Source organism: Pterocles gutturalis, unplaced genomic scaffold (assembly GCF_000699245.1).
Source record: "Pterocles gutturalis isolate BGI_N339 unplaced genomic scaffold, ASM69924v1 scaffold7154, whole genome shotgun sequence".
NCBI lineage: Eukaryota > Metazoa > Chordata > Aves > Pterocliformes > Pteroclidae > Pterocles > Pterocles gutturalis.
The window spans coordinates 70,169-96,681 of record NW_010128145.1 but is presented as its reverse complement, the minus strand read 5'-3'; the positions used below and the strand labels follow the sequence as shown (position 1 = coordinate 96,681).

Below are 26,513 nucleotides of genomic sequence, written 5' to 3'. Positions count from 1 at the left end.
AGGGAAATTCCCTTTTATCAGCTTGGATCTCATTCAGGCTCAAAATGAGAACTTAGATTAGGGGTGGGAATGAAGAAGCTGGGTAACCGTCTGAGTAGCCAAACCACGGAGCTGTGCAATAGGAATCTGAGGCATGTCTGAGTTTCTTTCACATTGCCATTGTAATAAAGTGCTAGTGCTGACTTGGGAGCTTATCCTTCTTGAGGAAGTCTGTGGATCTGTTAGTCCTAATGTTAATATGTAACAAACTTTGAGAAGTGAAATCAAGATACTGTCTTCTGTTATGTAAGTGAACTTTCCTTTGGATTATGTAGTGAATGTCATACACCTAAAATACTACCAAGAGCGCTGCTGGATGCCTAAGCTGGGTATAGCTTGTTTTCTAGATTTGTATCTAGGGTAACTGTTTTTTGCTTTGCTTTGCTAACAACAGAATATTGAATGTCTGAATGGGAAGATGCATGTCTTTGTTCCCCCAATGAACAGCTGAAATGTTTCTAAACTAACTAGTGAACTGTTTTAATACAATTGCCTTTCATGAAAGCAGTTATTTTTGCATTTGTTGATTGACTTCTGATCTCCACTGGAAAATGTATTAATGATAGTGTTTGCTGCTGTTGGCTGCTTGTGACCTGTTTTCTCATAATTTCTTTTTCAGAAGGAGGCTGCATGTCTTAATAAAGAAGTTAATTTCTAACTCTACTGGTATTTTAACTACTGCTAACAGTCTGCTGCAGCATCAGTTATAATCTTCCTTTAACGGTCATCATTGAGTAATGGAATGATGAAAGCACTGGGTCTACAAGTGTTGTTCAGTACTTAATGTTAATGATGAAAGACCCAAGGAACAGATAGTGTATTCCAGCAAGGCTACTGCTAGGCTCATTTGGGTAAGTACCAAGTCAGTACTGTCAGTTCAGAAACTCCAGATGGGACATATTTGAATACAGGTAGACTATGCAATTAAGTAGCCTTATAGTCATGCAGTTTTTATTATGTGAATTTTGGTCCACGGGAGGACTTGGAGGATATCCATCTGTCAGGGATTTGAGCCCAGAATGTTGCATATGAATTCTAAACCTACACCAGTTTAGAATTGCTCCTTTTTTTTTTTTTTTTTTTAAGGTCCTAGTCCAATATTTGTCCATATTGTATGCCCAAGCATTGTCACATTGAATTGAGAGTTCTAATGTGTGCACTTCTTAAACAAAAAACAAGATACGAGTTTGGAAAGCAGAGAATAGGCCTTCCAAGGCACCGACAGCAAGCTTTGTCTTAAACATGTCTATACTTGTGTAGGTGTACTCTATGTAATGTACTCTATATGGCATGTAGTAAATCAGTCTTAGAGATACTGCAAAGTTGAATAAACGTTCCCTTAGGTTCCTAGACTAAGTCTGGTGTGTTTTTCAGAGAGTAAGGTTTCTATAATCATTCATGTAGCCTCATGTAGTGCTATAATCTTCTGTAAGATTTATGAAGTTCTGTAATCAGAGAAAGGTAATTTTCCCTGCTGTGACTAAACAGTAAGTACAACTATTTTTAGACTTTTATCAACATTGTTGTGTTATTTGTATCTTCTGATTGCTTTATTATTAATGTTGTTTTATCACTAACCAGGCTAGATGTAAATCAATTCACATATTTCCAAAAGTTGCCTAAACCTACCAAAACCTTGTTTAGCTTCCCGTCTTAGTACTTAGCACTTCGTGTTGGTGCAGGCTCACGTTACACAGTATGAAAACAAGTTCTGTCTCACAAGCCAAGCTAGCAAGACTCCAGAAATTAGTGTTCTTTTTAAATCTCCAGAAATTCTTTTCCTCTTACTTACAGGACTCCTAATACTTGATCAACAGACAGAGACTACAGATGAACCCACTTCTGTCACACTGCTGTGGAAAGAAGAGAAAGACTTGCTGCTGCTGACTTCTTTTTGTCTGACAAGCTAATGGTTGATTTGTTTAATCAAGAATTAGCGGTTCAAATCTGCCTCTATCACAGGAGAGATTGGAGAAGTCTTGGGAGGTAAGCACCTCTCATTTTAAGTGAAGTCTCACAGGTAGCACACTTTGTGAAAAAATGAACTGATCGCCCCTCCTCAATTTTAAAATTAAAGAGTGAACCATATTCAGAACAGTGAAATGTTTGTTTCTGGATTTTGAATGTTTGTTTCTGGATTTTGAATACTGTTTTTCCATGTGGAAACTTTAGTGTTTTACTGCATGTGATTATATTTCCTTTTTAATGCAAGTGTAAGCAGGGAATTTGCATAACATTTTGTTCAGATAGTGTTAGTAGGGAAAAATGAAGACTGTGCATCGAGGGAGATGACCTTCATCGTGGTTTTTTGTTTCTTTTGTTTAACATGCTACCCCACACCAAGATTTATTTATTACTTTTCACTAGAAAAACAATGACAAGCCCAGAACTATTGAAGTTGAAATGTTTGGTTAATACACAAGATGCCTGCCTTAGCACATCTGCCACCATGGTGTATTTTCCAATTACATTTTGTGGATAACAATGTAATACATCTTCATATTTTAAGAACACCTGTCCTCTTCAAAGTCAGAATGGATTAATCAATATGACTTGTTTGTTTCAAAAACATTACCTAGGAAATATAATTTTCTTTTGTAACAGTGTTGTCAAAGAACATCTTGAAGATGTTCTTTGACCAAACCTTACAAAAAACAGTAGTCAATGGGTCATGAGACATTTGTCTGAACTCTGCAGTTTGACATACAAATGAAGTGATACATTCATAGTGACTAACCAAACATGCATGCACTCTTAGCTTAGGACATTTAAGTTATCTAACCAAGTTAACCTGACCCAGGATGAAAGAGATTTACAGGCCCAATACTTAATATATGGAAATAAAAGTAACTAGATTAAGTGAACTCAATATAGAAGGAAAAATAAAATAAAACTTGACATTTCTGGTAACTAAAGAAATCAGGAAAAAAAGAAGTGAAGCTGTATAGCTGGACTTCGCAGAATCACAGAATCACAGAATGTTAGAGATTGGAAGGGACTTATTTAAATGTTTCCTCATGTGGAATCATAAGAAATTGTCTCTAATTTCTTCATACTGAAAGATGGAGTATGCTGGGAACAGATTTTAGTCTTACAATGTAACTGTGAATTTAAAGTCTGATGCTTTCATCTTGTTAGCTGAAGTTCTGCAGTGGCTGGATATATGAAACAGTTTAACCAGAAAACATCTCCCTTTAGTGTTGGATTGATAGCTGATTACAGGTTTGAAGTTATTAGAAGGGCTGAACAGAAAGCGCCACTGAATGGTATTGGCCCTGCGTTCCTCAGGTCATATTCCTTGATCGAGAATGGATGAACTTTTTAATTCTAAATAAACACAGGTAAAGTGAGTTGAAATGTTTGATGTGAATTTGAACATTACGGGATATGCAATTTTTCAAGGAGGTTGTCCAAAATCATAACATAGCATTGTCCAAATCAAGAAAAGATGGAAGAAAGGCTTTGGGAAATAACGAGAGGAAAGAGAGAAATAGAAGCACACACAGAAGAGAAGAAATTTGAAGACAATTAGATACACTAACTATGCTAATCTCACTTTGTTTTTAGCTCCAGCATGACACAAACTTTTGTATAGCTTTAATATAGGAAATTAATCTGGTAGAAAGCTAAAAGCCCAAAACTCTCCTAAATTTTGGAACCCTATCCAGTTTCGCAAGCTCATGTATCATATGTTTATCATATTCCCAAGTTTTCTGAGTTTTCTCCAGCATTTCTTGAATCATTGTTAATACCCTCTGACCCCCACAAAAGCCTGTTACCTCATTATTAAGCCTGTTGATCTGCTGTTTGGTCTCTTCTGCTTTGATAACAAGCACAGCAGCACCAATTTCGGCCTCTGAAAATAATTCAAATGCATGTAAATGAGAGAAATATAATAACTTTGAAACACCAATGCCATTCTTGCACTTATCTTGCTTTACATTTAAACCTAGTTTGCACTTCGACCAAATGTAAATAAAATCCTGTATTTAATGTTCAGTGTATAATGTGTAAGAAAGATGTGATGAAGAAAGTTCATCTTGCTCTCTTCAATCTGGACCTGAAAGGACTGAAAATTACAACCCTGGTGCCGACTGTGTGACATGTCAACTGTTTTTATAAATCATAGATACAATTAAACTTCTATTACTATTTTTCCATTTGGCTTCAAGAGGAACAAAAAGTGTCGTGATAGGCTCCATGCAAAAGGTGCATAACTGTGTGAGGACTGTAAGAGTCTGAGCAGCACTAGATGTGTCACTTCAGCATTAGCCCACTGGTCTCCCGCTCTGTCTCTCTCTTTCTTTTTTTTCTTTGTTGACAGGCTGCATTCCTCTGTGCTGCTATTTTACCAACCTTTTCAGAGTGTAGGCTTTTAAGGCTCCCTTAAACCTCTTGCTGTTCTAAGTTTTCCCTCTTCTAAAAATCTAGGTAATTCCATACTCCTCCACCTCTGTAAATATCTTTAACAAAAATTGAGAGCCAAGTTTGCATATGGCTATTTATAGGTTTTTTTGGTGTTTTTTTTTTTTGGTTTTTTTTTTTTTTTGGTATTAGAATGCTTTTATGTTCAATTTTGTCCTTGTATTTAGTACCTTCCATGTCTAAAGATTTGGGAGCACAAGGCTTCTCGCTGATCCTACAATACTGCTGATAAAATATAATGCACAAAAATACAGTACTCTTTGCAAGCTGTTTTATCGTGACTGTCTGTTAGCAGGAAAACAACAAGTGGCCTTCAGGAGCCTGTTGTATTTTTCTACAGTAGCCATTGTGGTACTGAAATGATGCTGAAAGTCTGGATATATGTTAAGTCAATTTATGCCACTTCCGAGAATCAAAGAAACAAAGGGAAACAAAAAGCCTGATTTTCCCAGGCAAAACTCACCTCCAATTGTAGGAGATAACCTGGATTCCTGCTTGAGCTGATCAGAGCTGAAGTCAAAGGTTTGGCTTTCCTCATTACAGTTTCCATCTTCAGTCCCATCAACAATTCTGTTGAGAAAAGTCGGAGTGATGGAGCAGTTTCATAAACAGTTTCATAAACATCACATTCATAATTATGTTGTCAAAATTGCTCCTAAAGGGCACATTTTAAAGCAATGGTAAATTCTGTACAACATTAAGTTTAGAGAAAAGTAAAAACTATTATGTTGCTGTAATGTCTTGTGAGTCACTAATGATTAAACTTACTGTTAGAGGAAAGACTGTGAGGCCAAACATAATTAACTGTAGTTTCAAAATGTTCACGACTTCTGCAGTATATTCTGGGTTGCAACAAAACCTTTATTGAATACAGTTTGCTTTCCATCTCTAAAGTAATCTATTGCCATTCTTTCTTGAATACAAACTAAAGGTGCTTCACTATGCTCTTATGAAGTTTAAATCTCCCTGCACATAAACAGTGAAGCTCTTATATTAGGCTTACGTAGGTAGAGCCTAAGCTTGAACTTATGAAAACATCTCTGTAAACCACAGTCAAAATTGTTGTTGTCATGCAAATACCTACTATCAAATTCAGTTAAAACTAACTAGCTCAGACAGAGCACTCTTGTTTGCAAACTGGGTATAGGAAGATGTGTAGACCAGCCATTTACTAATGCAAATGTCCCAGTCACTTTAGTATTGGTATTGGATCTAACTACTAGAAAAAGCATTTTTGTCAGTTATTTCTACTCATGCATTGCAGTTATCCTCCAATTTGCAATGTCAAGAAAGCTAAAGAAAAAAAAAAGCAGCATTATATACAATAATCAAGTGCTGCATACAGAGAATAGAAAACTGGTATCAGAGGAATCAATACACATTATTAAAATATATATATAAGTATGAATATTTTTTGTTTTCATTTATAATAAATTGTGCTATAATGAGACTGTTTTTTGAGTCAATGTAAGTGACTCAGAAAACTGCCAAATGACAGACGTGGAGCATCAGTTTCCTGTTTTGTCGAGGCGCAAGATTGAGAATTTGTCTTACAGTAGTCAGATGACTTAAATACTAATCTGGAAGGACTAAAGCAGACAGCTCTTGCCCTCTCAGTCAATGGTGATAACTTTGTGATGATGGAAATCAGACTTTCCATCTCGTAAGGATATTCTTAAGCAAACCTCTTGACTAGAAATGTTTGGAGAAAGGAAGAACAAACAACACAGAGATATTTGTGATGCAATTTAGAGATCCGTGCACACATCATATATTCTTGACCTCCTTGTCTCTTTATATGGGTTTAAGGTTCTGTGTCATGTCTGACTGTTCATGATGTCAGCTGGACTTTGCTAAACTTCACTCTAATCTTAATCAACCTCTGAGAGGAGATGAGATTCAATGTAGTGCTTGAGCTGCTCTACCCTATACTGTTATTTGCAGCTGAAAACCTGAATTATTACTTTGTTTGAAATTTGCTATAAAACTTATTTAATGTCATCTGGACTCACTGCTTCAAAAAGCAAATTTTAAACACTAATATCCCTTTTGCAGAGATTTCTAATTATATAAAAGGCTAACAGTTTAACTGCCTTTAAAGCACACAGGGGAACACTGACTCAGATGTGATTTGGAATTTATAGATGTTACATTCTTCAAAGTGTTTAAAGACTGAAAATAAAATGAAACCATATTAGCAAAAATAGTTAGTTCTGGAGAGCCAAAAGACAGGCTTCTATGTCAGGGGAATACGTAATGGGCAAGATGCTTATTCATATACAAGAAACTGGTTGTGAAGTAACATAATCTAGTGAGCTGAAAACATGAGGGGACAAAAGTAATTGGTAAGTCTCACCCCTTTCTGAATTAGCTATTGTACAACCCTGAATTTTCTCCAACTGAGCAGGGCTAGACTGCACTCGTCTGTGTAGGTGTGAGGACATTCAAATGGATAAATGCCTCCTCCCAGGACTGCCTTTGTTATCACTTACACTTTCTTCCTTTTGATACTCTTCTACTTTATAGGCAGTACCCAAAAAGTGATGGGGAAGGCTATGACTGTAACCTAGAAGTTAGGATGCTGACTTCTGTTCCTTACACCAAGAACTATTTAAATATTTTACCCAGTCTCTGTGCTTTATTGCCTTCACTGTGGTGTACAAGGAAAGAACCTGAAGGACTAGTGAAGAGTTCTGGTTGTCTTAATCTAGGGAACATCCACTGTGGAAGTTTCTTAAGCAGACAAAGTGTATTCTCTTGATGAAGTGTGGTTATACACCTTCATTTCAGCCAGAGTATTGCCTTCCCCATACACTGCTGTCCAACAGCAAACAAAAGCAACAATCTTAATTAAGGTCTTATTTTCTCTTTAATACTTACTAAGAAACATTTAAAGGTCTTTTCAAAGTGGTTTTAACTTGTCAGTTTAAATATTCTGATAACATAAACCTATTTTGGAAAATAATATTAAAATGTTTTGGCTGGAAAATGAAGTCTGAAAAACACATAAATCTTGGGCCAATTTTCCAGCCTATTAACAGGATTATTCTGCAGTTATAAAATTAAGAATGGAAATTGGAAATAATAGTATATGTAACAATACATTTTTTATGTTTGCTCTTGCAGCCCTGGGTGCCAATGTCTGGCTGCATATGTTTAGAAAAATAATAAGCAAGATCACATTTCAGCAGAAAATATGAAAGGCAGCTTTTCCCTGAATTACCACTTGTTATGCACATGATAATGACCTTTACTCATAGATGACCTGAACAAAATCCATATGAGATTTATGAAAAAAATGTGAAAATAACCACTATGCATTTCAGTTTTGCTAGTGTGGAAGCTGGTTCTCCACACATTATTTTCCCTTGTATTGACAAAACTAAAATCAGTTTGTATCTTGATCCTGTTTGAAATGAACCAGTACTGATCAAATAAATTATGAGTGGGAAAGATTTCTATGTAATCTTCCATGTCGTTTTTATTATTGCATCCTTAGGGACAGGTGTCTTGACATAGCTAAACAAATATTGCTCAAGCTATGGCTATTTCATGTTTGCAATGGCAAGTTGCTGAAACAACCACTCTGCCTCTAGTGAGTAAAGGAAGTTCTTGAACATCTAAAATACTTCAAATTATAGAAACCAAAATTTGAACTGGAAGATCAACTGCTGCAGCTCCTCATATGTGAAAAAGTGACTGTGATTTCTGTGAAGAACTGTTCCCAAAACTCTTGGTTAACAGTAAATTATTATGTTGCAGTAATTTAGAAATAAGAAAATGATTCACTAATAATACCACAATAAACTATTATATGACTCTTGTTTATGTCAAAAGTCACAGCAAAACAGATTTTCTCAACTCCAAATTTTCTTTCTACATGACTTGCATTGTCAGGTTTCCTTTCTCTAACGTGAAAAAACTCTAAATATTTTCTAAATTTGCTAGGCAATAGTTTTCCATTATAGCCCTCCACTCTAGTAATTTTTGTATTTGCACAGCTATGCTCTATCATCATTACTTGCTTTCTAAATTGCTGTCTCTCTGATGGATTCAGAATGTTCCACAGTGCTATTGTGGGAATGTGTATTATTATAGATGGACAAAATGATACCATAAAGCCAGACTATTCAAATAGTGATTTTCATAACTGCTAAATACTTTCCCTTTTTACTGGTAGAAGTACTTTATTTTGCAGTGATGTTCTAAAGTCATAACATTCTGCATAGTGTGTAATAGCTCCTAAATAAGAGGACTTTTCCTTCTCTGTGGGATGAACAAAAGTATCAACTATTAAAGAAAAATAAATATTTTATCGTGTTACAATCATGATATTTTTAGGAGGAGTTACATGATGATAGAGAAGAAATAACCATTCATAACTATTACCTTGGACTCAGGTCAGGTGGACCACTGGTGGTTAGTGCTGAAAGGTGTAACTTAAGGTTTTTTTCCTTCCTTCTGGAGTAGTAATGGAGCTCTGTTTCGTGTTTGGTTCTTGAGGGGTTTGAACTGCAAGCGCGGATGGGTGAATGAAAGGGCACCGTTCCTGAGGCCAACTGCTTCAAGTTTCTCCCTAGATGGCTTTTATTGCTTCCAGCCTTCTTCTGCTGAGAGGAATTTGTGCTTCTTGTATGGATTGGTGAAAGGGTGCCACTCTCTTCTTCTCCCTCCTCATCCTCATCTTCATCTTCCACAATTGAAGAGAGTCTCTTCTTTATATTTCCATTTCCCTTGAGCTCTGTCTAAAATAGCAGATAACATGTACTAGCATGAAATTCAGAGCCTGGTGTTCCAGAAACACAATTTCTTCTGGTGTTCACCCTGGAACAAACCCAAATCTAGCACAGCTTTCATTGTTTATTCGTGATAGCTCTTTTGGAACTCTTCCATAGCTTCCCTCCTCAACTATGGCTATATGTGTGTACGTGAGACAAATACAAACAAATTAAAAAAGGTCACTAGCGACGTAGCCAGTGAACTCACTGCAATATGTTTTGTTACTAAGAAACATTACATGACTGGTTCTTACAAGCCACGTGCCATATGTACACTTGTGTAGATTAATCTTGCTTTACTGAGGCATTATTTCTTTTGAATGGTGCATTGTCAGACTTCTGGTGGACCAAGGGAAAGAACTGAGGCTAGCAATTCATGTAAGTCCACATTTTCATGTGGAACAATTCATAATGTATAAATAGCATTTCCACCAGTTCAGCTCAAGCCCAGATGTCCTCTGTATCCTTCTTAGCTGTTGTAACTGAAAGCACTGCTGAGGTAGTAGGTAGATTTTTCAGTTTCTATGAAGTCCCATTAATGCACCAGTGGTGTGACGCTGTCAATTTCTGCACTGAGTCATGGAAAAGCAGAGCTACATCTGGTTGTTGTTGTTGTTGTTGTTGTTGTTTTTAATGCAATTTGAATGCCTGATGTTGGAACTAAGGCAATTTAGAGGTAACATAGACTTGGTTCTGTACTTTTTGTACTAATTAAAGCACAGTGTTAGAGAGAAATGTATTGTGTTTGTTATTGTTTCATGGTAACAAAATAACTAGTGATGTGTCCTGAGATATGCCAACATGGAGCTCATGTCAAGATCAGGCCATAACTCAAAAATAGTTCAATTTATTCCCATGGCACAACTTACTGTATTTATTGGTAGTAGGTGAATGGACTAGGGCAGAAGTAGGTTCCAGGTCAAATTAACAAACTTCAGACATCTCAGTGAAGAGTACAGCCAAATGCAACATCATGGTTTCAGAAAGGGCTTTTTTCAGGCTATTCCTCTTAATCAAGCTTGATTAAGGCACTGTTAACTTTAGATAGAAAACCTCAAATGAGCTTGTATAGTCAAATTACTCACTTATAGTCAGGCCAAGTAAGATTGGCTGGGTGGAAATGCAGATTTGGAGAATTTATCCAAATGTTTTTAGCCCCTACTAGTATTTGTCTAAATGTTTTGCAGCATAGATTTAATTTTGCTGTGTGCTACAGCACACTTCCATTGACTGAATGCTTTTCTCTTAGTATACATTGACAGATTTAGTGAACTAGGTCCTTTCCTGGTTCATACACCTGAGATGTATGAAAAGGTAAGAATTTAAAACAGTGGCAAAAGACCCGTCTATAAAAAATACAATAGCCTTGCTGTCGACCATTCATAGTCATCTGAAGGCTGTCATTGATGATCAAATTGTACAGGACCTGGCACAGATGTAGCCTATACTCTAGAGAGAACGAGCATTACTCATATTCAAAACTTTGGCTTGGGTAACCATATATTTAAAATGCAGGTGCTACAGTAGGATATCCAAATCCAGCACCTCGAATATCATAAGCTGTTGCTCATAAAATGGATAGTGGCAGAAATATCTGCAGGATGCTATTTATAGTCTCATTCTGAAACCACTGAAGTCAATTTGAGTTTTTCCAGCTTTGCTCTGGCCATAGCTCTGTGCATGTTTCAAAGTCAAGGTTGGCATATTTAAAATGCGACTAACATACCTGTGGTAGCGTAGGCTTGTTTGATAATTTTGATATTACCTGAAAAAAACAAAACAAAACAAAAAAGTAGCAAATATGTGCATCTGCACAGTATTGGCTTCCAAGAGCATACAAACATGTAAACCAAAACATTTATGATGACACAAAAAAAGATTCTTATGATAAAACTGCTGTGTTAAATTAAATGGTAACCTAACACTGAACTAAGGACACTCCTTGGAAATGGATGCTGTGAGGAAAAAAAAACAAAAACAAAAAAACAGAAAAGGTTTTTCTTTTATTAAAACGATAGTTTTTGCAAATATGATGTTCTACTTTAAGAAAAAATTGGGTCAAGGCTCCAAACCTGTGGATGAATGTAGATGGGTGAATGTATGCCTGTTAGGTTTCAGTACTGGTTTGACAGAATCCCATGCAGGAGTAGCACTCTGCTTTGGCCCTACCACTTTGTAGCTTTAGCTCCTGTGCCAGCCTCGTCCTTACATGTGTCTAATCTAACTAACTGTGGCATCTCTGGGGAATTTTCAAAGGCAGTGATGGGACTGAAGCAAATAGGACCAGTATAATCCTGAGGGAGACGTGTTCCTTATGGCTTTTCAAGGCCATGACAATTTCCCTTCTTGGTTTAACCAAGATCCACTGTATCTGCTGAATAATGTCTGTTAAAAACATTTTGGTTTTAATTTGAATGTCCATACCTTGACCAGAGGCAAGTCTCTGGCAGCCTACATGATGTGTTTTTAGGAAAACTTTAGTCTGCCAGGTAGAATTTTCAGAAGTGATTTTCAACTTTCTTAAATCCACATGTAAAGATAAAATATGCTTAACACCCATCAATTTTAAATTTGTAGCATCAGTTTATTTTTCCCCAAACTCAGGCAGAAGTTACGCCTTTCTGGAAGTCATTGGGACTTCCCTGTTAGTTTGATAAAAGTCTTCAGAACTCCTAAATACACAGATTTTAGGCACAGATTTGGAAAAAAAAAATGGTGTTCTTTTTTTTTTCTTTTCTTTCTTTCTCTTCAGAAGTCTTTCAGGCTAACCTAAAAATGGTTTTGTAGGGAGGGTATTAGTAGTGGTGTAATACACAAATGCACAATATTTAAGTCTGTGTAAGCAGAAATCCTACTCCACAACAGCCAAGCTGGTAGCAGGTGTATCAATAAATTTAGTAAATAACACTCAAATAATTGCCAAACAAAACAACTGCAATAATTAGGCTGTGTAAATAAAATATCTGCTATGTTCTTCTGAGTTAGATAAAGTACTAGATGATAAGATTAATTTACAGTAGTGCCCAGGATTTTGGGGCATCAGTTTGCTTGGCTTCTAGGCACAGGTGCAGTATGAATGTCAAATACATCCATACAGCCTTAATTAAAACTTCAAGCCAATCCCAGACATTAGCGGCTTCACCAAAAAAGGTCTTAGAAAGCATGAATTTTCCTCCTGAAGGTTTTAGAAGTGACTTGTCATTTGTAGTTTGTAATGAGGGTGAAGATTTCTCCTCACTTTCTTTTTTCCCCCTCCTGAGAGTATGTGTTAATCCTGACTGTACATTTTGAAAACAGAGACAAATTGATCATTTAGGTGTCTCCTAGATGTCCTGGTGGCATTTCCTACAGCCCTGCTGGGGTCTTTCACCATGTCTTGCACACATAAAACAGGTGCCTGCACTTTATGGTTTGGTAGTTGAAAGTTGGTAAAAGAAACTATAATTAATCTGTGACCAGAAAGAAAGATTTATCAAGAGTTTTGTTTTTAAACCTCCTCCAGAAACTCTCTCTCCTTCCCCATCCCTGCCCCCAAAAAAATGCTGTTCTCAGAGAGGAAAGAAAAGATGATGAGAACATAGACAAAGACAATCAAAGGGCAGTAAATTTAAAGACCTCATCATGCACATAGCTTTGTCTCTGTAAAAATGTAGTATCAGTGCAAATAATTATGAGGTGCTGTCCTAGTTTCTGATCTGCTAAAAGCCTTTATTTAGGGCAAGACACTGGTGTAGCCTTCTGTAAAATGCTTTTTTTCTTATGCAGAAAGAAAGAGGATGCAAAATATCTCACATGCTAGTCTTTTTATAACAAGTACAACTCTTTAAAGGATAAGGGCTGATGAAAGGAAAACACAGATATTTCCCCTGCTATGCATTAGGAAAAAAACCAAAAAGACTGATGTTAGCATGAGTTACGTGAAATACTGTTAAAGAGTCTATATTCAGTTTTTGATTTTAGCCCTGGCATCTCTTTATGTCTTGTGAAACCAGCTATTAAATTTAATTTCACAAGAAAAAACAATAATAGATCATGTACCAAAGCAGACTCATATTGAATTCTTCCATGTATGTAATCTCTAATCTACAATCTTGTAATTATTTAATACTTTAATATATAGAGCTTAAAAATTCAGTAATCTTTGTCATGGCTTATTACAAGCACAAAAGGAACTTTTCCCCATCTGAAAACACTGGTTCACTTTCAAAAGCCATTAATATGAAAATTTTTCCAGGGTCAAGAGACAGTAGTCTTTAATAGAAGAATCTCTACCAGGAATTGTGGCCAAACCAGGTAATTAGCTGTACAATAATTCAAGATGAATTACAGTGTTAAAATCCTAAAAAGAGAAATATAGAGATGCAGATAGATTTGGGCTTAACACATTAAAGGTCCAGGTAAGTAAATATGCATATTTGGGCTCAAAATAATATTATCAGCTTTTACTGGGCTGATTCCTGTTGCCTTCATGAGAAATAGGAACAAAAATAGAAACATGATTTTGCTGATTTTCTTGTAAGCCTTGGGTCCTAAAATATGTGAATAATTCTTTGTATCTGAGGAGTCAAAAGGATAAAATAGACTTTCAGGAAAGGATTTGAAATAAAATTAGAATATTAATGTTCTTACTCAGCATTTGGAAACAGGAAAAACCAACTTAGGAGCATTGGCAGTGTGGGGAAAAGAAACCAAGAACGCATGCCATATGTTCTATTCTTTGCAAATTTACTGTATGGTAATGGAAAAGATACAAGTACATAACAAGGGATTATTGTACCGCTGAAAGGCTTAATGCCTCACATGTTCAGGCCTCAGTTTTCCGTAGTCAGGAAATTTTTCAATGAAATATCACAAATCCTTTAAATCACAAAAGACTCAAACACTCACAAAGAGTTTCTCAGGTTAGATATAATTGTTTTAATCTACATTTACTGAGCAATTTAACCTTTTAAAATATTATTTTATTTTTAAGACTTTCAACCATTCATTGGCTTGTTCCTGTATTTTCTCAGATTTACTCTTATCTCTTTTCCTTGCTTAATGGACGGATAAAGAAAATTTATTTTGTGAAAGAGATGTTTTCAGCGTTCTCTGGTCCTACTTACAGTATAGAGTATATTGAATTAGCAGCAAAAGTTGAACAGCAGATCTGTCACCAGTATTTTTTCCTAGGTGACCAATAACTGTAAATGGCCATGAGCTCTGCATTCTTCTGTTAAGTCACTATTCTACGTCATTCCTATCTTTTGAATAAATTATTGTAGCCTGTGCAGTTAGGACAAGTGTTCAATAGCTGGCTGGTTGTGGTCAGCTTTGGATAAGGTTGTTTGGAAATGAACACTTTGTTGGATTAAAATTTCTCACATGAGCTTTTATATTTAGTATTAGAAGTTTACTTTTTCTTTAATTCTTTAAAACCTGGATGTTAATTCCACAGCACTAATAATAAATTTTTTTTAATTATACTGTGATTGTTTCATTAACAATACAAAGTCAATTGCATTCAGTGTTAAAAAGATGTCAAAGAAACAAAAACTAACCCCCCTATTGCTTGCTCCAAATCAAGAATCAAATAAATGGTAAATGTGGATGGTGTAATTTGTCATTTTTACTTCTATGTTCTTACCTTCCTCTCCCCCACCCCAAAACATAGAAGAAAATAGAGTCCTAGCCTGCTCTTTCATAGCAAACCCGTGCTGGTAAGAATAAAAAAAAAAATAAGGAAGAGACTGTCAATAAGGTCAAAAGAAGACAAAAAGAGAAATTGTAAAAATAGACAATGGACCTGGCACTGACTGCACATTGCTCTGTCAGGTTGCATATTTGGAAAAACTTGCAGATTACTGCAGACAAAAGATCTAATGGGGAAAACTTTTTAATATTCCTACAGTTTGATTACAGTCATGTGAAGATTTACATAATATTAATAGAAATTACAGTGAATACTAACAGCTTTCAAATCAATAAAACTTACATGCTTAATTTGTGCAACTCTAAGATTTCACACAGATTCATAAATATTTGCAGGACTGGCCCTGTGGATTGTTATCCAATTAGACTCCTCAACTTGAGGCTGGAGATGCTGTGGAAGAGTTCCTTTTAAATTTGCACTGCTAGCTTTATCTTTAAATGAAAATTTGTACTACTTTTTTATGTAAATATGTGTATCTAACTTCAGAGAGGTTCTTGAAAAGGGGAAGACAACGAAGTGGATCTTGAAAAATATTCTCCCGATAAATTTTATTACCTGGCAGTTGACTACTTCCAAGCATTCTCAGTGTTGGCCAGGTGTTTTGCTAACACTCAGAGGCTAAATCAGTAGGACGAGTGTTAATAAGAAGTGACTCACTAAGGACAGCAACTTATTTGTGGAGAATTTTTAAGAAAATTCAGCTTTGTCTGGCTTTCAGGGTGAACCTTAACAAAGAAGAAGGCAGGGACAGGCATAATCTCTTTATTATTTTAAAATCTGGTATTTTTTTTCCTCAGAAACATTTAGTCTGAATAATGAATATTTTGCTTCTTGGATGGCAACTTGATCACTACATTAACCTCTACTCAATTCTCCCAGAAGGAAAAAAATTGCAAATTGAGCACACATCTGGCCCCTAGAGATATTTGGAGTTAAAACTTCGAGGAAGACAGCAGGTGTACAGGAACTGCGAAAGGGATTTGCAGGTTTTCACCTCAGGGCAAGAAGCCGTGTCCTGGCATGTGAAGATATCAGGAGAAGTCTAAGTATATAACCTTGTTAAGTAAGAGACCCGTCATAATTCCCTTCCCCTGAGATGCAATTTGTGTTTTCTATATACACATAATACAGAAAAGCTGAGCGTGTAGCTTTTTGGATCTCTTGGCAGCTTTGTTTATCAAGAAGTTCTGCATAGGTTAGAAACTAAGACAACATGGACACTCAATAAGTGCTTCAGTTTTTGAAGTACCATGACATGAAACCAAACCCAGTGTCAGAGAAGCCCAATATCAATTTTGCTGAAGGAATGAACAGAGTGATCATCAATGGAGCTTGTCCCTGAACACTTACTATATATGCAGTACTGTACTGTATATACAGTATAGACTGTATGTATATATTTGTTAGTACAATCATTATTATTTATCACAACATTGAAAAAATGATCTGCATGTCTTAGGTAAGAATGTTTTCTGCAGACCTCTAGTTACACTTATGTAGGCAGGTTCTGTAGCTCTGGTTTTACTGAGCGAAGGTATAGGTGACAAAAAAGAAAAATATGCTGATATATTTGTTTTTATATCAGTAAAATCTTGGACTGCATTTGTACATAAATAATTTTGGTTTTTCATTTCTATATGCTTTCATATATTTGAGCAGAGGGATGGGTCTAGATGATCTTTAAGGTCCCTTCCAACCCTAAGCATTCTATGATCTTCAGAGGCCCCTTCCAACCTCAGCCATTCCACTGTTCTACCATGTTTAAAAAAGTTGCACTAACAACGTTACCATCTCAATAAAATTGAGAACACTTACTTGTATCCATGTAGAAGGCCTACTTGATACATAAGGTGCACTGATTAAAGACAGCTCACTCAAAGACTACATGTTATTTAATTTCACCCATTTCAGCATGTATCCTGAGGTTATAATGACTTTGCAAGTGATATAGGTACCTTACAACATAAACCAGTCTGACATGTTCATTATGTCTCAAAGGTAGTCTGTGCTTTCAGAACTAGGGCTCTTATAGAAGAAATCGTTGTAAGTGTTATAATTTCCTTCATAAATTAGTCTTACTTTACACATAATGATACAAGGATAAGATACTGCAAGAATGCTTCTAAATGTAAGGCCATTGTTGGCTCACTGCTATATAAATGCAAAATAAAAGCAATTATGAAAAAAAAAAACCCAACCTCTAAATTCATATCATTTAAGGTTAAGATATATTAGGATTAATTTTATTTTCCATTTTTTTCCAATGTAGAGACAAAGTTATAATGTTAATATTGTAAAAGTTATGTTATCATGTTTCCTAAGGCACAGTGAAGCATATTGGAAAAAGTTAAAATCTAGCATCCCTATGTGATTAAAATAGAAATATGGTTAGATTCCAAGGCAATCTTCACTGAAAGCCAGGAGCTTTTCCTTGCTAAAATTCTGATTGACACAGTGTTTTATACCCTCTTCATACCACAGTTTAAAAACATCAATAAGCTGCTTTGCTAGCTTGGTTTTTTTTTTTTCAGCATGTAACCCTCTGGTTAAGCTTTATAATCTGATGCAGAATGCAATAATCCCAGGAAGTTAAATGAATGAGAATGGAGAGTGTTCAAAATTACTCAAAAGCTAAAATTAGAAGCAAATTTTTGTCACTTATTTAAACATTTTAATTCTAGTTGCAATGAAAATTGTTTGTATTTGTCAAGAAAGTGCTATGGTCCAATTGTGAAAATCCTGATTACATACATGCATTGAATAGTCTTGTTATAAATAATGTAAAACTAATAATCATAATTCCTGTCTCTTAGCCCATCCACAAAAGTAAAAGAGTGACCACAGAGGTAGGCATTTTGGGATGTGTCACTTATATGTAATCTATTCCCAGAGAAAACTAAAGGGGTTGTTTTCCTCTCCTCTCCTTTGGCCTCTTCCACATTTTGTGGGATTCATCCTTACAGCCAATTATCTATTTGTTTCAGATGTGAAATGGAAAAGACTTGTAAAAACACAAGAATTAATGAAAGAAAATAATTAATAGAAAAGGTTACATAATTGCATCAATAAGTTGTGGTGGGATGCATCTTCTAACTGGAAAATGGCCAAAAACCAGAAGAATAAACTATTAGAGAGGCAGAACCAGACAGTATAGGTGTCTGTGTGTTGTTATTTTCAACAATATTAGAATGACTCAAGGCTACAGAAATGAAACAGGAACATACCAGCAAAAAAAATTCTTTAGGTAAAGATACTGGGAAAGAAAATGAAAAGGCCACCAAGCCTCCAAGAGAAAAGGCAAACCAGTCTGTCCTTTTTGAATTACATGTTTCCTTATTGCATTACTTCTCAGCAGTGTACCATATTGAAGGATATATTAGAAACATGATAGTGAGATAATTATCTTGAGGGGTACTGGGTGAACTGGTGGCTCAGAGGAACCACACATCATGCTCACCAATAGCTGCAGGTAAACAAGTTATGTGAGTTATCAGACAACAAAAAGGAGTGAAAGCTGGCTCATCCTGCAGCTCCAGGTCAGCCCCGCTCCCATGGTGAGTGAAGCAGGATATTGCCAGGCTGAGGGAGTGGAGGAAGGACTGACTCTAACACTGCACAGGAAGGAGGATATTTGAGCAGAATGAGCTATCTGAAACTAGAGTCCACCTTAAATAGCCAAAGATCCACCAAAACGTGCTTAGTGTTGTGAATACAGGTAGGAGATGTGAAATATCTTGCAGAGAGCTAGATGACAAAGCTCATTCCCAAACTGTTTCTTATTAATTTAAAAATCAGAAATTAAGTGTAAAACAGGTGAAAGAACTGATCTGGTTGTCCAGATGGTCCCAGAAGCATGAACAAAAAATTCGGGTAGCCTGTAAAATGTGGAAGAACACTGAGCAATATTCACAGCAGCCCAATTACAGAGTAGTCCGTGCACAGAGGCAGGTAAGAGACCTACTCCAGTGAACACATCAGGAGTCATGTCTCAAAATCAAATGTTAAATGTTCACAGTTTTTAAATTATTTTAGTTTTTGACAGTATGAGGAGCACCTTCCTTCCTATACTATAATCAGTGAGAGGATGAGAAGTTTGTAGATTCTGCGTTGTATCAAAAGAAGTATAAAGGAGAATGGAAAGATGGTGGCTGACAGGCAGAAAGCAGTGAATGCACAGTCATCAGTCACTGAGGGTCTCTGATAGAACAACAGGAATTTGTTCTGTGTTGCTACCAAGTGCACAAGGACTGAAGAGAAATATGATAAACAGGAATCTAAGGTTTTGTTTGTTTCTTTTATTCAAAATAATGATGCATATGAAGTATTAGACTTTAGTTGCTTTAGGTGATTTATTAACTTCTATATTCCACCTACTGTAATAATTCCTGTGTAGAAACACAAAAATTGCCATTGACTGGTCTCCTGTTTTGCAGAATTAATACCTACTCTGGCACAGACAATAAACACCGGTAAGTTACACCTGCAGTAATAGCACACGATCTTCTGACAGATGAGCTATTGACAAAGGTGAGTGCTTAGCTGCATGTAAATTTGTTTAAAAATTACAGGTTTTCCTCAGAGTTATCCAGCCCCACTCTGAATGGCAAAGTAGAGCTTTTTTAACTTTTCTGAGGTAAGGCACTTCTTTCTACACAGCTGCTGGGTAACGTGGCAAAACTCTCTTCTCTATTAAAAAGGTGCCTGGGATTATGTGGAAAATCTATAGAAATTATTTGTAATGAAAAATATTTTGCAACCTGTGGTTGTCCTGCAGTGTACAGGATGAACTATGATCTAGGCTCAGGTGCAGGAATTACAACTAAGTGTAGAGGTATAGTAAGAGTTGCTTTGGAAATTAATTTTTTCAATCCATAAATTTTATTAAAAACACATAGGTAATAATCAAGAAATAGGATTTTTTTGGCTCTGAAAGTTAAACGCATCAATAAGTGATCATGTGACTGAAGTGTCTATCAGGTTTTCTTCTCTTACAACACTTGCCAAAATTAAAAGCAACTATTTCCAAAAAGCATGCTTTTTTCCCCTTAATATCTATAGAATTGCAAATAGGAGAATTTTTATTTGTTTCTTTAAAGCAAAATGCTATTTATTATGCAGACAATAAAGATGCACTAAAAAAACCCCAGAAATGTCCTGCTTTTTTCGTTGCTGATTCATAATGGATAATCAAATATGTAACAGAGAGAATTCCTTCTGGCTTATTGCTAGGTTGGAAAGCAGTATTCATAAATTCAACAGACCTATATTAGAATATCTACAAAAAGCATGACCAAAGAAGCAAGAATGAATTTATGTCAAATAAGTAATCTACTAGCTGAAAAACAGACAGTGGATAGTCAGACTTTCAGCTGAATTTTGTGCTTACATTCAAAATTTTGCTATTTTTTCCTATCCATTTTTCTGCCTAAAGGAGCAATACCACCAGTTGACACAAAGAAAGGTAAAAGTCTAGAAAGAAACCAAATAAAAAGAAATAATATGGAATCACATATATGCTCTTGAAATGCTTATTTAATGCTTAGCTGGAATGAACCAGAAAACTCAGCATATTTTAGATTAGAATCTGCAGACATGTTTCTTCCCAAGCTGTGCCCTCTATTGTATGCACCAGGTCTTAGAGCTGTTTTCACCTTTAAGAACAATTGGTTTGGCTAGTTGTCAGGTTTCCCAGTAGAAAATGAGGAGCAACCCTTGTAATTTGTTTGGTATTGCTAATAGCAACCTGAGCTTTATTATATTAAAACCCCTTGTAACTCAATCATTAAAATTTAACACATTCTAAACACCAGCCTCTCCAAAGGACAAGAATTAAGCCCCGTTTTGCCAGACAATGCCTTCCCAGAGGCGGGGGCAGTGGGGGGTGGAATTGTCTGTTTTTATTGCTTCTTGCTTGCCTTTAAAAATTTATTTGTCTATTTATTTATTTTATTACCAAGAAGCCTGGCTAAGCTGCAGTAAGACTCAATGTTCCCAGGTGGAGGAAGAATCTACCACTTTATTCATGCATTTTTTGTCATTGTGTTTCATTTAGACTGCTGCTGCACAGATGGAAGCAGTCCTTCCCCCTACTCCAGAGACTATTTTCATTTTAAAGCCAGTAGCTTCTCCTAGTTTGGGCGGAGAGGGAAGGGAAGCTCTTGTAAGAGGCAGAACACTGCTTTTAAGACTACAAAAGGAGAAGTAGATTCTTATTAATTAGAGTCCTGTCTACATGGGCAGATTTCTGAATCTTCAGGAATATCAAATTTTCTTTTTGAAAATGACACATAGTGTCATTTGATAGTGTTCTAGTGAGTCAAAGATTGTCCCTGTGTCTTATCTTCCTTTGGGACTTCATTACAGCTCGAGAGATGGCATAGGTGTCAAGGAGGCCTCTTGTTCATTGTATCAGTCTGGCAGTAATCAGCCTCTGGGTTTTTTTGGATGAACAGTGATGTCTACACTGTAGACACTTCTGCATAGACACAAGAAATAATCAGAAACAATAAACTGTTACCAAGCCCACAAAGATATTGTGAAAATATTTACCTACTCTGAGTTTCTTGTAGGATTATTCAGTTATTAACATCCGTTACTGCTCTCTAAATATATAAAATAGCACATGTTTTCTAGGGTTGGTGGACAGCAAAATAATTTCCAGTTTCTTTCATATAATTGTATTGTATATTGTAAGAACCTTCTCTGAGTGCTTATCTTTATCAAATCAGATATCTGACTCTCACTGCCTGCTATATATGCAATCTGCAATATATAATGTAAAATTACATGGATGGTATGAGGGTGCTGTCAAAATCTGTGTTACTTAGCAAACTATTTCATGACTGTGATATCATAGTCACAGACCTAGAAAAATTGGTTGAAACACCTGAACGGCTGAATTGTTTTAATTCAAGCTACCAAGCAGGTTAGCTTTTCCTAACTGTCCTGAAATAATTTAGTACATTTACAAAAACAGTTACAAGTTTCTTGAGGAAAATTCAGCAAAGAAAGCAAAGAATATGTATAATTAACATAAAGACTTTTTCCTAATTTGCATTTCTCTGTGACGGGAATGTATAAAAAGATGACATAATAGCACTGCCAGTGTGGTTGCACACACATTCATGGTTATAATCATAAATCACTTAATGATTGCTGGTTTTAGAGCTATCATGAGGAACCACTGAAACTTTATCTCCCTTTTTTTGGGTCTTTCTGTTTCTTTATCAGTTACTCATCAGAGGCTGAAATAGTTACGATTGCCAGCTCCTGTAGTTAAAATCTCCTGAGCTTTTCTTCCAAGATTGCTTAAACAACACTTTCAATCTTTCTGTAATCAGACACCTACAGTTTCTACTTGTTACTGGGAAATCTGGCTAAAGCTCCTCCTTTTTTTACTGAAAAGTCACATGGCTATGGAAGTCCTGGAGCCTTTTCCACAATTACACCTTACTTAGATTTTGATGCAGATAGAGCACATCATTATAGGCACTCTTAGACTTGCAAATGAACCAAGAAAACAAATTTAAAAAATTTTCCTAGAGATTTCTGTGTGGGTAGGGTAGTTACATGATTTTGTGTTAAGTGTCCAACTTTGACACTCCTGATGACTTCTGGCTCTTTTTGGTCCACTTTTAATACAGTTCAAATCTCTTACACAATTTTGTGTGCAATGAATGGTTCAAACAGCACAAGGAAGGGGACAGTGGATCACCAGGACTGCATCTTTCTGAAGCCTCAATTTCAATGCTGTCTTAAAGTGTTAGGAAGTCTACAACCTAAGGCACTTCTGGTGGACTGTGACTGAAAATGCAACAATATTTTAGGTCAGGACTGAAAGGCACTTGGCAAGACATAGTGGGGAAATTCATGCTATTTCACCCTGCAGTTTGCCTGACTCTAAATACTGTTACTGATCCATTTTCAGAAGTATTAAATCCACATTCAGTTGCAAATTTTCAGTCACTTAAAACATCCAAAGAAAAAGAGAGTGAGAAACAGACATATTCAAAGGAATCAAGCTACTGTTTAACTATGGAAAAGCTCTCTAAATCCAAGATTTTCATAAAGCTGCAGAAGTCATAGACACTCACAAAAGTAACATCTCTTTTTTTGAGAGATCAAGATACGGTGTCACAGCTGCCAAACTTTCCCATAGCACCATTCCCAAGAAATAGTGCTATATTAAAAAGAAGTCATATTTTCATGCCCAAAGGTAGTACTTCGGAAAACCTTACTATTCTTTGAGCGTAAACCATCAGATAAATCTCAGATTATTTCTGCTTGCAAATTATATTCATGAAGATGTGGTATTTTCTAAGTGAAGCAGAGCAAGTGGTTGACCAGGCATACTTGCTACCGACGTAGATATCTTCCCTCGTTTATTGCGTGGTGCCACAATTTTTGGACACCTTATTCTTGCTCTTTATCCTTATTGTTAAGTAAAATGGTTGGATAAGAGATGGACATGACCGAGGTTAGTTCTGCTGCAAGATAAATACTAGTGGAGGGTGCAGTTAACCCAACGATATAGGAGAAAGTGACACTAGGATAATCTGTCTTGGGTTCTTTGTATTTGCCTGTGACACTGGATGCTACTCAGTGTCAGGATCTTTTTTTTTTTTTTCCTTTAATTTTAAGATTATGGATTATACCATGAAAATACAGTGTATATTCACAAATGCTGTAAATATTTTCCTCTTTAAAGAAGAAAAGGTGCTTGGATATATCCTATACTGCTTTATATCCCATCCTCTACAGGGAGTGCGAGGAGGTTCTTTTCCTGTTTGCGCACTCACCTTCAAGGCTGGTGTAGGCTTGGCCTCAGAAGAGAGTCTGTATATCACCTTGACAACTCTAATTGGGAAGAGTTGTCCCTGATCTTATAAAAGCTGAATGTGAATGCAGCTGAGAAATGATTTGTCATCATACAGAAAAGCATGAGGCAATACCTTGTAGGCATTCATCAAGGTCCATGACAAAACTGGAAAGGAGAATGCAATCAGCTTCAAACCCTATCTTTACATGAAGTTATACTCCTTTTCAGATGAAGCATTCCTCCTGAAGGAAAATCTGTTTGTTATACAAAATTATCTTCAAGCTCTCGGAACAGATGTGCGCTCTCTCAGCTGCTGTCTTCAGCAGCAGGAAGTTTGGGGACATTTCAAGAGACAAACAAATGAGATGCCCTGATTATTTTCCTCTCTACAAGTTTGCATTTATATATTTATACCTTTCTACTGTAATTGTTTACAGAGCATTGCTGTGGAAACACTGGTACCAAAGTACACCTAGTAAGAAGCTTATGTAGAAAAATCAGCCTGTATGTTGCATTCATTGGGCATTTGAGCTGAAAAAGGACTTGGGCCCGCTGTTCTTGCATGCATTAGGGCAGTTCTGTCAGCCTAGTGGCTCTACATTCGCCCCCTGTCTTGACAGTATCCTTGTCCCCAGTCATGTGCTTTCAATGCTACTGCTCTCTGTGTGTAAAGAGAAGCACAATACAAAGACAAATATCTGAACTGTTAAATGCCAACCTGAAAGTCTGGCTATTACTACTTTCCTATACTCATATGGTTAAGTCAGAAAGAAAGACCTTTTCACTATTAAAATTGGAATAGCTATATTTACTACATAACATCAGTGAAAGTGCCAGGGTAAGTCGATACCGGAGTCTTTCGGCAGTGCTTTATCTGGAATTTCCTGGGTTTTTTTCACATTAATTTTTTAATTTAAATGGAAAAACACAGCTGCAGTGTGATGAGAAGCAACTGTTTCTCATTTTGAATGTGTGTGACAACGTTCTTAACTACAAAATGATAATCAGTGATCTATGAAATGAATGTTCATGGGGCTGGCACATGAGCTTCTAGAAAAGGTATAGTTAAATACCTTTATTTGGACACACGCTTTACATGCTATGAATTATTTTTAAACATAAGCAAAAAATTACAAAATATTAAAGACGAATGTTCTCTCATATAAGATGTTTTCTGTGGAAAAATGTGAAGCAGAGAACATGTTCACTGTTTATGACCTGGTCAATTGATAAACAATTCATGTAGGTAATGACTGAATTATCAAACAAATGGAATGAGCGGTCCTTTTAAAGTAATCTGTGTATTATTTCCTTACTGTGGCAAAATTATGAGAAGTGGCTAAAGTATAAGAAACATCTTAAAGGTAACAATAACTTCAGAGACCTTTAAAGATACTTACATCACTTTCATGGCCTTCTCTTAGATTGTATGTGAGATCATGCTGTATGTCTTCAACAAACTTGTGAGCATACTCTGGGTAAAGGTCGAGCACTTCAAAGAGACCTTTGAGGATAATGCATTGGAGGTCACAGTACGTTAGAGCTTTAACATCTGCATTTGTTTTAATAACTTGATCCCTAATGGATAGATTTGCTCCAATTAAATCTCCTTTACCTAAAAGAAAATACAAAAATAATGATCTTCAAAGCATTAATTTTTTACTTCTTTTTTAAATCATAAATCTGTTTAACATAATTGCTAAATCTTAAATCCCATTGGTACCACTGCGTTGTTTAATTAATAACATTCTAAATGATCTTTGACTAAAAGCTGTCCTTTTTTTTGCAGGTGCAATCTTATATACAACTAATTGGAGATACAAAGACTAATTTCCAGACAGATAACTAGCTGATTTAAGGGAGCAATCAAGTAAATACATATAAAATTAAGATTTATATTAATAATTAACGCCAGGTGTGAATTTGTTTTTCAAAAATTGAACATTATGTTTCTAGCTTGGGATTTTTTTTTGTTAGAGCGAATATGTCAAGATAGCATTTTGACAATGACACAATTAAGCGTAGATCATCCAATCAAGTGACGCTTTTACTTAGAATTTGGATTGCAAAACATTCACAGTCTATGATAACTAGGGCTGCAGAGCTACACTTCATGATGTATCTTAGTTATATAAGCTATTAATAGATGCATGGCTCAATGGCACTTCTGTCATGAAAAAAGAATGAATTCTTAAGCCATTACATTTTCATTTATGGGCAAGCCTGCCTTAGAATACTGAATGTGTCAAAAACCACAGCTGACTCTATATTGAAGAGCATAAAAATTTAATAACGAAAAGTTTCCATAAACATCTGATCTGAGGTACAAAGTCTGAAGAGCAATCACTGAACCAGAGGTCTTCCCCAAAAGTTAATGCAGATGGTCTTTGTTAAAGACCTGGACAGTATGATGGAGTGCATTCTTGGCGACTTTATGGACAATACCAAATTGAGGGGTGTGGTTGATATGCTGAAGGGCAAAGCTGCTACTCATGGGGACCTCAGTGAATGAGAAAAGGGCTGACAGGAACCTCAGGAAGCTCAACAACAACAACAAAAAAATCCAAGTCCTGCACCTGGGATGGAAAACCTCCCTGCAGCAGTATGGGCCAGGGACTGACCAGCTTGAAAGCAGCTCTCTGGTAAAGGACCTGGGGGTCCTTGTGGACAACAACTTGAAGGTGAGCCAACAATATGCCCTTGCAGCAAAGTCCAAGAACCTCTTGCACAGCATTATCAAGAATGCAGCCAGCAAGTCCCA

General features: G+C 36.1%; 1 protein-coding gene across 1 annotated transcript in view; it reads right to left on the bottom strand.

Moving 5' to 3' along the window:
- Positions 1-26,513, bottom strand: part of KCNH8 (potassium voltage-gated channel, subfamily H (eag-related), member 8) — a gene marked incomplete at its 5' end in the record, with an annotated part of 99,147 nt that overhangs the window by 9,908 nt on the left and 62,726 nt on the right. The window contains 5 exons of the mRNA XM_010079506.1: positions 3,819-3,895; positions 4,928-5,034; positions 8,854-9,209; positions 10,969-11,007; positions 25,153-25,367. Of these exons, the coding sequence (XP_010077808.1) occupies positions 3,819-3,895; positions 4,928-5,034; positions 8,854-9,209; positions 10,969-11,007; positions 25,153-25,367 (794 nt within the window). The remainder of the gene's footprint in view (positions 1-3,818; positions 3,896-4,927; positions 5,035-8,853; positions 9,210-10,968; positions 11,008-25,152; positions 25,368-26,513) is intronic.